The 11128-nt window shown below is 41.2% G+C and overlaps 1 protein-coding gene across 3 annotated transcripts in view; it reads right to left on the bottom strand.

Moving 5' to 3' along the window:
- The window catches only part of CENPC (centromere protein C), a 70202-nt gene that overhangs the window by 39854 nt on the left and 19220 nt on the right, over window positions 1–11128 (bottom strand). For all 3 annotated transcript variants that reach the window (XM_019534203.1, XM_019534205.1, XM_019534204.1), the window contains exons 7-12: window positions 8385–8549; window positions 6490–6632; window positions 4358–5216; window positions 3300–3338; window positions 2110–2192; window positions 1155–1208 (exon numbers count right to left, since the gene is read on the bottom strand). In XM_019534203.1, the coding sequence (XP_019389748.1) occupies window positions 1155–1208; window positions 2110–2192; window positions 3300–3338; window positions 4358–5216; window positions 6490–6632; window positions 8385–8549 (1343 nt within the window). The remainder of the gene's footprint in view (window positions 1–1154; window positions 1209–2109; window positions 2193–3299; window positions 3339–4357; window positions 5217–6489; window positions 6633–8384; window positions 8550–11128) is intronic.

Below are 11128 nucleotides of genomic sequence, written 5' to 3'. Positions count from 1 at the left end.
GGGGGCGGTTAGCCAGCGGTGCTGGCCTTGCCCCAACCCCCCATCCTCTCCATTTTCATAGCCTACAAGGAGCAGGGGAGCCAGGGCAGCACTGCATCCGCCCACTGCCTGCAGGTTTGCGGGACTGGGAGCAGCAGCACTGCCCTTGCTGCGGCGGGGGGCAATGCCACTGGCCTGTCCACTGTCATCTGCCTGGGGGGTAGGGGTGGGACAGAGGCCTGGGGCCAGGCTCATTCCCCCCACCACCTCAGGGCCAGGGCTGCTTCCCCCACCCCCACGCAACAGGCCAGCAGGGAGAGCCCAGCATCCAGCCCCGCCTCCCCCAATTCGGGCCAGACTCTGTTCCCCCTCCCTCCACATCACTTCGGGCCTGACCCTGTTCGCCCCAGAGTTCGGGGGCACACCCTCCTTGACGTGGTGGCCCCAACCCTGTTCCCCACTTCTCAAGCCACCACTGTCGCCTCCTCCCCCTTTCACCCACTCCACTGCAAAGCCAGACCTGGCCCCCACCCACCCCAGTGCCATTGTGGGACCAGCGCTGGGCTCACCTCACTGCCATTGTGGGGCCTGACACGGCCCCCCATACCCTTCATTTTGGGGGCCAGGCCAGGTCCAGTATGCCCCCCACCCCTGCTAGCACCTTCAAGGAGTGAGCAAGGAACAAGGTGGAGGGGCCCTGTTCCATCTGCTCCATTGCTGTCACCTCCAGGGCGCAGGGCAGGGGAGGCAAGGCTAGCTGTGCTGGTCTCATCTCCCACCCCTGCTGCTTTGTCCCCTATGTCCCCACCATCATGGCGGTGCTTCGCCATGCTACCTCCTGTCCTAATGCTGTATCTGCACTCTGATTAATTGTTTCCATCAGCCAATCAGAGTGCAAATAAAGCGTTATTGACAGACAGACTACGGCTTTTATAATATTAGAATTTTGTGGAACATTTTCATTTAAAAAAAAAATATAAGCTCTTTAAGGGATTTCTATATGGTTGCAAAACAAAATCTTAGGCTTCACTGAGAACGTGAAGACTGTCATAGAATAAAATAAATAAATTAATAGGTGGGTTTTTTTCATCAAGAGCTCTGATAAATAAACACCATAATTTATGAAAGCCTGAAAACCTATTCATATTTTATATAGTTTTTTTAAATTGTCTTACCTATTTTATGCCTTAATGAACGCCTGATAGTCAGGTCACTTTCCACAAAAGTATCTAAAAAGACAATACAAAAATATAACAATTGGGGCTTCCTTCTCTTTGTAAAATATATCAAACTAAACCAGAGCTGTACAACGTGTAAGCAGCAAGGGATCACACAGGCTATACCAGTGCAAGTCCTAACCCCCTAAACTGCACTGTACATATTGCCCTCACCCTCCAGCTGCACTGCACACACACCCAAGCCCTCATCTTCAGCTGCCTAGCAATGGGCTTCCATGCTTCACCATTGGCATTCCAAGGCAGCCAGCTTCCTTGGCACCACAGGCTTTGCCATGCTACCCCTGGGGCAGGGGCAGGAAGTAGTAGCTAAAAGAGGGAGGGGGATCCCAAAGACTAGATGGGAAGAAGCAGCAACCAGATGGGAGCCCATGGGCTGAAAAGTCACTCGTTATATCCTGCGTGTGGCCTGGGGAACTCCACTTGGACATGCCTGAACAAAACAAAGACTTTCAAAGTACTGACTGAATTTAGAGACAAAGGCCCCAGTGAAACTCACTGAAATGTGCACTTATAATTCCTTTCAATACATTTGAAATTTCAGCCAAGAAAACAAGCAGAGACAGTTGGACTGTGGTCAGAGTAAACTTTTAAAAGTACATAAAAGCTGTGTAACCATAACCATGCTATAAACATCATACACTCAAAAGTTAGAAAGTTTAACTTTAATTCTGCATGTACAGTTGAGAATTTATTATAGGATCACATGACATCATTTTCCACAAAGCCCCGGCTTCATCCAGATTCATTATCTTCACATCCAAATCCAACCCAAAGCTACTGTATTTCCAAAAATTATATAATCTATAGCTGGCAAAAACACCAAGAAGTACCACAATTATTATTTTCTGTGCTCCGTTCTTATGCACGTAAGAAAAATGCTACCAAAACATACCTGAGGATGAACTGTCCAATTCACAAGCAATGGGCTTGACATTTTTTGAAGTACATTTAACATACTGTGTCTGAACAGGCCCACTCAAAAAAAGAAAACAGAAATTGTATTAACATAAAAGAATAACTTTTTTACAAAGCCACTAATAACCAAATTTCTAAGTTTTATTTCGTAACATATTATCACTTTTTCCTCCTAAACGTGTTAAAATATTTGTCAATAAAATAAGAAAACCATAAGCGACAAAACAATGTGGACATTATGTTGCACATTTGTGGTCTTAGACAGGAAAACTAGAAAACAAATAGTACTTCTGTCCTTAGAATTAAAAGCAGGAAAAAAAAAAAAAATCAGATGTAGAATATGAATGCATCTAAGCTTGAAAAAAGAAAGGACACTGAACTTTATGAATTCCTTGCATGTTCCAGATAACTCAATGAACCTGGTAGACTCTTTTGCCTGAACTGTAATAGTAATAATGTTGGACTGAAAGAGCTAGGATGGATTGATATAACACATTGAGATAATCTAAAACAGAAAAAAACATTAAGAGACATGCAAATTTCTGCACCAAGGAGCACAGAACTTGTTATCCCAGACTGCTACATCTTGAGTAAACTCTGTTAAATACTAGTTCTATAATGTGCTTGTACATGACCCTTTGAAGTCCATCCCAGTTTTAGTCCAACCTTTTTGCAATTCAGGCAAAATAAACTACCGCAGGTCTCCCCTGCTTGCCCCTTCCCCTACCCTTCCCTGAGGGGCAAATGCCAGAGCTGATCCACACCCTGCTCCAGGCTGATACTCAACTTAAGGTGTCTGCTCTCCCCCTCCCACTCCAGTGACTGCAGGGGGCAGGGAAGAAAACCCCATCTTGGATTTAAGTAAATATGGAATTTACCAAGCAGAATTTAAAAGGAGCAAATCTTAACTGGGGTTAGAGCAGCAAGCTTCAGAGAAAAATAAAGCAAAATCTTCACAACAGCTCATTCATCTTAGTGTGAAACATCTGCCACATTACTGTTTGTAACAGTACAGCATTTAGGGGTCCCAGTCATGGCCATAATGGTCATTGCGCTAAGTGCTGTTACAAATACAAAACAAAAAAAAATTGTTCTCGTCTAACACAGCTGTTGGGTCTTAGGGCTACAAAAAGTATTAAAATTCCTGTATACAACAGTGGTAATTACCTGTGATGATGCACTGTTTCTTCAGATACTGAAGAGCTTCTAAAAAAAAAAAAAAAAAATGCAACTTGTTAGAAAGTTTACTGAAAGTAAATACATCTCTCCTGTAAAGAGAGAGTATTTAGATGTTTTTTAAAAAAATACTAATACCAAATAAGTGTACAGTACTTAGCTTGGCAGAATCAAACTAAAAGATTCTCAATGTTATTGCCTATAAAAATAAATATAATTACAAACATTACATCAGCTACATTATAGACAATTATTAACTAGTTATATTTCCTCTTTAAAAATGTAATGCACGTGAGGCATGCAAGTTGAAAGGGCTGCAGCTGCACATTTGGTTTTAAAAGGCACCAGAGTCTTGGGACCCCAGGATTGGGGAGAGGTTCCCCAAATCTCAAGCTTCTGGAATCCCAAAGCTTTTGAAAACTGCAGTTTTCAGAAGTCCCAGGGTGCTGGGAGCCCAAAACTGAAGAGCCTCTCCTCAATCCCAAGGTCTCGGTGCCCTCAGATCTTTAAAAACAGCATGTGCAGCCCCACATGCAGGGCTGGCAGGCATTTAGGTATGCCAGTGCCAGACACGTGGAGTTAACTGTCTCCCTTCCACTCAGCAAGTTCAAAACCACACCAGGTGGCAGGCACTAAGCTTTGAACATACCTAGCAGCGGAGAGGAGGCAGCCAAATATAACCTGAAATCTGAGCTCTCTCTCGACAATACTCTGCATAAAAGTTACGGGATTTTTCTATAGCTTAATTTGACAGAAGAGTTTAAAATTAAAAACCATCTCCTTCAAGGTAAGCCTTTTGGACTGAATCAGCTACTGTAATACTAACAGAATTCTTCACAAGAGATTGCAATAGGTTCCTGTTGCAGAAAAAAACAGATTTAGTTCATGTTTCATTAGGCCTCTAACCTTAGCTATTTATTACCTATATTATATTTAGTTCTAGGTTGCCATGTGCATTTTAAATTGTTTGAATACTGCCTCGTACTTTTCCGGGAAAATTAAGCTGCATACCTTATTTTTTTTAAAACCCCCACACAAAAAGTGCTTACTGTGACCTATGCACATTCCTCTTTTTTTGGTCTTTTTTTGTTTTTACAGATGCATCCACCTTCCTGCATTTTTGCTGTGCCATGCTTTGAAGAGAAGAATCCTCAGGGCCTGCTGCATAGCTAGTTTCTGCATCTTCAGGACCTGAGCACACGATTTGATTTGTTTTCCGAGTCCTCTTACGAGATGCCTTCCTTGGAGACTTGGCTGATTCTCTTTTCCCACCACCAGCATTTGGAGTACTGTCTATGAGATTCTGTAGAGATTCCTGAAATTTGGCAGGGCTTTTGATACAGACACCATCAAATGATCCTAATGAATTTAACCCATTTTTAGGGTTTAACTTCAAGGACTTTTGTGATGCAGACATAAGTGATTCCTGTTGCAATGACGGAATGACCACCTCATCTGATTGTAAAAGTTCACTTTCATTCATTTCCTCTTCAGACTGATTTACAGAACTCTCCTCTGAGACTTGCACTCTCAGTCTTCTACCAGTAGGTTTCTGAGCAGGCTTTCTAACTTTGTTTTTTTTATCTCCCAGTTTTTTAGATGATTTAACTTCTGAAAGTTTCTGCTTATCAGTTTGTTTCTTGTGGGATGAGTGGGGAGCATTTTTTGAAATGGATTGGTAATAATTTTGAAAATGACGATTCTCTTTTGAAAAAAGAGCCTGCTCTGATGAATGTGAAGCTGTATCTGAAGACCCAGATGAATCTTCTCTAGTTCTGTAGTTTGTATTTGTGCTTGGTTCAACAAGTGACACAACAAATGTTTGGTCTTTCCGTTTCAAAGCTGTGGTATTTTTCTGATTTGGGGTCTTTGCAGATTTCTTTCTGTTTTCATCATTTTTAGTCTCTTCTGTCAATGTACAAAAACAAACATATTACCCCTTTTTTCTTTATAAGAAGATAGTTTTATTTGTATAGTTGTTATTTCTATCATTAATTAAAATATCATAAATATAAAACATTTTTCTTAGCAGGCAATTTTCACCTAAGGCTTGCAAAGGATCATTATCAGCCAGTATACAACCAGCTGTTCACCTACCAAAGTCCCTACCTAGATAGATTTGCCACAATCTTGCAGGGCTACTTTCTATTACTCCTGAAATGCTGATTGCCTCCACTGGGCACTAGCTGCTTTACCCCAAAATGTGAATGGAACACTGCAACTCTTCCCATAAGAAAGGGAGAGCAGGTTATCACACATACCTTAACAATAAACCCCATAGAAGGTGCGGCGGGAAAAAGAGCCACGGTCACTTCCCTCATTGCCACACCACATTGTACTCTGCCTCCAAGACTCAATCAGATCTCTCCAAACCTGCCTACAACTTTTGACCCTACTATAAAAATTATTTTGAGAAATTGAGGAAAAGAGGGGTTTACTTTCCTAATTTCCTTTCAAATTTCCCCACTGCCTAAAATCAGTCAAAACCTTGCTAAGAAGAGCAGCAGGAACACCACCATTCTAAATTCAAGGAAAATTATTTGCCAACACAGTGAATTGAAACAAATGAAATGGCAGAAGGGTCCCTGACAAGAAAGAAATATGAAGGACAATTTTTTCTTTCATAATTCAATTTTACACATTAACCTCGGGGGGGTGGGGGGGCATGCATGTATGTGTGTGTATGTTCTATCATAAATGCCTAAGTCTGTCTGTATGGCCGTAACACTTTTTTCGCACTCTGAACGGCTGATAAAAACAGCCCATCACAGTGCTCCAAGCATGGAGGAGTGCCGCCATGATTCTGAAGCCATGCTGAGGACTGGACATAGGGTGAGAGAGCCAAGGCCAGCGCGGCTCCCTCACCCCAGTTGCTGCAAGAGGCAGAACAGCAGCGGCATGGGGTGTTAGGTGTTAGGCACTCCATCCCAACCTGTTTTTCTAAATTACTTACCAACATGAAACCTTTTTTGCCTTTCAGATTTAAGAGCATCTCCCTCTTTGACAGAGAAGTCTGCATTTCTATATGAAACATTTTGTAACTGGTCTTGTACTCCATCAGCAACATCACACATTTTCATTTCATTCTGCACCTCTTTGACTTCCTTGCTGTCCCTTGCAACCACCTTTTTTGTTTCAGGGGACTGATTTTTTGAAACAACAGTTGCTAAATCCCATTTACCTGTTTGTTTCTTCTTTCTTTGTACTGAAAACCAGGATATAAGAGAATCTTCTCCCGATTCATCAATTAAAAACTCACAATCATGTTCTAGCTCTAGCTCTTTCACAGGAGTAGCAGCTAGTGGCAATACCGGGACTGAATAGCTAAGGATCAAAATACAAAAAAAAAAAAGAGTATTAAAAGAAAAAGAAAAGTAGAATTTTTTAAATTATTCACCTACAGTATCATATCTGGAAAAAAAAACAGCAACTTGCAACCTGTATTGTTATTATGGCAATATAGCTAGAAAAAAGATTTTAACAAGCCTTTCCCAGAATCTTTTACACTATCCGCTACACAAAATTTTACTCTACATAAGAAGGTCACTGAAGTGTGCAACAAGATATTTTACCATTTGTAAACATTTCTTGTATATTCTTACATCCATTAAACTTCTGATATTCTTCCCAACTAAGAGACAAAAGTACCTGCATAAATGAAAGTTTTAGAACTAAATCTGAAGTACTCCTTAAATTTTAGGCTCGAAAACCTGTGACTTCATAGTATCAAAACATGTTATGCATACTGCTCAGAAAAGTGACTAAAATATTTATCATTCCATCCCAACAGTCCCTTTCAAATATCAGCCCATACTCTATGTTTCCTAGGTGTATCCCAAAATTCATGTCTTCTCATTTCCCAGACATTTTGGGAAGCCATCAGCACACCTCCCATCTGACTCAAACCAACCTCTTTTCCCTTTAAGTCAACTTTTCTGATAAGCAATTCTACCCCAAGAACTGTCCCCTACCTTCCCACTTGTCTTCCTCATTGCTCCAGTCCATCTTACCTCTTAAAAGACCCTCGTAAATTTCATAGATGATTTCAAGCTCCTAATCCCAACTCACATCATATGAATTCGCTAGCTCAAAAATTATTCACACTTCTCTTTTACAGCTTTATTTTATCATGCACTACTTTTATTAGCACATTCAAGGAGGAACAATAATTGTCAAAATATAACTCTACAAAAAAAGTAAATAATTAACTAATTGTTTAAGCACCTTTGCCAGAATTAAGGCATTCTACTGTATTACTGAAAGGAATAATTCAGGGGTGTCAAACTCATCTGACCCCATGAGCCAGATAAGGGGTGAGGAACCAATTTGTGGGCCAGACCTTATTCATGGATCAGCCCCAAGCACCACAGCCAGGGCACAGGGCCAACTCAGCACAGCCAACCTCAAACAATATATGCCCTGGACCAGCCCCGTACAGTTCATGCAGTGGGCATCAGCCCCAGTGTGGGCTCACGAAGAGACAGCCAGGGCCACATACTGCATGGGATACCTGCACCAAACCGGCCCTGCAGGCAGCGCTTCACATGCACTACACACCCCAGATCAGCCCCCTGTGCTATAGGCTGCACAACCCACCATCCTGCTGCATTTACCACATGCCACATGTGCCAGCCCTGGTCAGGGGCTCATGCTGCCTGCACACAGACTGTGACGCCTGTGCTGGACCAACCCTGCTCACTGGCTCTGGCACACAGGGACAGTCCATGGGCCTGATCTGGACCAGGCCCAGAGCCAGTGCGTACAGCTGATCCAGAGCAGGCACTACGTGCAGTACACACTCCAGACTAGCCCCAAGCTTCACATAACACCAACAGTTCTGGGTCCAGCCCCACGTGACACATGATGGTCATATACTGCATGCAGTGCGCAGTTGGGCTGAGACCCATAGCTTAGATCACAGGGCTCCATGCAAAAGATTCGGGTCTGAAAGCCTCAACATTCCCACCCCAATTTATAACACATTTATAATGTAAGGTTTAAATTTTTGTTAATACAACCCTTTGATTTGTGTTAACCTACTAAAAAACTGTTTTATTTATTCTTTGATTAACACACCTTTTTTCAACTGTTTCTGTTATCATGGATGCTAAGAGTACTGAAGAAAAATGCTTCTCTACTTTCTGTTCAGAAGGCACACTAAGACATTTTACTCTTTCCATTGAAGCAACTTGATCTTCTTCCATTGCCTGAGATACTTCCGAGCTTTTAATTTCTGTATGTCTGTAAAACAAAAAAAAAAGCATTTAAAATCATGCACTGTGAACAGAAGCACACTTTTAAAAAAAAGTGATCAGATCCATTACAAGGAGGAACCGCAACTTACAAGTTAGCAAAATAGCATACTTTTATAAGAAAAAATATTTTGACAAATAACTACATATAAAACGCGCACACACAGGGCTGTGTAAATAATTGATTTTCTTAAGTCTGGCAAAAAAAACCCTGTTAAACGGGAACTGAAATTATTCATTTAGGTTTCTCACAAACTGAAATGTAACTCACAAAACTACAAGTAGAAGAAATGGCAATAGCCTAGTCATCAGGGCACTTGCTTAGGATACTGGAAATCAAGGTTTAATTCCCTTCTCTGTCTCAGTAAGAAATACCCCAAGATGAAAGCTTTTATTCTTTAGTTGATTCTGTTTCACTTTGTGTAAGTCAATTGTGTGGAACTCAGGTCTGATACTCCTCAGGCAACTGTCATAACTATTAGGTTAAGTTAGGTATTAAGGGGTATAGTTAGGTAGGTATTAAGGGGTATGGTTGCTTAATACCTACCTAACCATTAAGGTAGATAATTAAGGGGTATGGTTAGGTAGGTATTAAGGGGTATGGCTGCTTAACCTAACCTATTAAGTCAAGGTAGTTTTAAGGGGTATGGCTGCTACTCCTACCCCTTACCACTGATTGAAGACAGATCACATGACAGGCAGGCCTCACAGCCAATCAGTGGTAAGGGGTAGGAATAGCAGCCATACTGCCCGCAGCTTTTTGAGCAGCCAGCATTTTCTTTTCCACAAGTTTTTCTTTTTTTCCACAAGTTTTGCAGGCATCGCCCAGATTTCATGGCCAATGCCAGATTTCACAGAATCAGTGAAATTACAAATTTGGTATGTCTACTTGTCTTATAAGTGTCTGCTCAGTGCACAGCCATGCTACAGGTCTCAGTCTTCTAGCATTCCACAGTTCTCTTTCCTATTGCAAAGGGGAAGGGAAGGGAAGGGAAGGGAAGGGAAGGGAAGTGGGGGGCAGTCACTAAGAACAACCCGTCTTCTCTCTCACTGCCCACTCCCCTTCCAGGATGAGATCGGGGTGGATTCATTTAAATCAAATTGATTTAAAGCAAGAATTAAACAGCAAGCCAAAACCCAGTTTAAAAACTTGGTTTTTATCAACTTTCTCATTGTATTTTTTCCTTTGTAAAGAAAGGTGTATTTTCATTAGTTGATCTAAGTTAAAATATGTTGATTTACAACTAAATAGTTTTCACAGTAAAAATCCTTTTTGGAAAGCCTACATTTTAGTATGCTGTTATATGATGAAATATATATTTCTTAGTCACTAGATGATTAATATTTTGCTTAGATTTGTATTAAGCTGCATTAAGATAGCAACCTGAAATTAAACAAACACATAACACCAGCACTTCAGATTCATTAAACAAAAACACTAATGTTTTTGCAGGGGTGGATTTGATTTAAATAAAATCGATATGGATCATGATTTAAATCAGTGGTCAGGAAGCCTCAATTTAATCATTGTTTTCTACAAAAAATGCATTCTTGTTGTTTGAGATAACCTCGGTTCAAGGGTATGGAAGTAGGTTTCAGGATAGTCATCATATACATTTTTCTACATTTCTCCTTAGCCCAATGTTAAGAACTCTGGCTATGACAGTTCCATCTATTTTGTCACAATTTTGTTCAGAAATTGGCATCATATTAGGCCAGTTCACAATATATCGCTCAAAACAGTCCGCTACTGAGTTCTATCGCATGTCTTGTGGGAGACTTAGTTTGATTCACTCTACTTCCTTCAGAGCAGCTGCTCTGAAGGAAGTAAAGTGGTTGTTACAGAAGTATTTTGCAATTTCAACAAAATTCTGCTCAAAATGTTTCTGTTTCTACTGCCCCTCCCTCCTTGCATTCATCTCCAGACTCCTTCTCCTTGCCCAGATCTACTCCACCCTGTAACTATTTTATATTATTTAGCATATAACCGTTTTATAGTATCTTTGTATAAAGCATATATTTTATATTATTTTCTCTTTTTTGTATAACTGCCGTGTGGCACTTTCACATTTATGTAACCTTGAGGCCTGTGCTGTTAACCAAAGCAAGTGCCTGGTACCGCTTTTTGCTGCCTTGCAGTTTTACTGTTAGTCTAAACAAGTGCCAGGTACTATGCTCTGCTGGCAGTAGGCCCCACACCTGTACTCTATAAATTTTACCTCTTATCTAAAAAGTGTCAGTATTGCAGAAACGAAACTTGTGTAGAAAATCTGCCTAGTAACTATTATGTAAAAGAAAATGATCCTATCTCTGTATGTTTAGCCTATATTATAGTTAGTGTCATAGAGGCAGTCCAACGAACATCTATAAAAGAGGCAAAGAAGCAGGAAGCAGCAGAGAAGACAACTGGAAAACTCTGTGGGCCTGATCACCCCGCAGACCGGTTCTCAGCCTCCCCGTCTGGGCGTACCCCAGCGAAGACAAAGGCCTCGGAAATTTAACAGCTGACAACGGTTCACCGTGTTACAGTTTTGCGCTGTGTATCCCATTCATGAGCTGTTGACCAGT

The sequence above is a fragment of the Crocodylus porosus genome, unplaced genomic scaffold (assembly GCF_001723895.1).
Source record: "Crocodylus porosus isolate Cpor-Errol unplaced genomic scaffold, CroPor_comp1, whole genome shotgun sequence".
NCBI lineage: Eukaryota > Metazoa > Chordata > Crocodylia > Crocodylidae > Crocodylus > Crocodylus porosus.
This window is presented reverse-complemented; position numbering and strand designations above follow the sequence as displayed.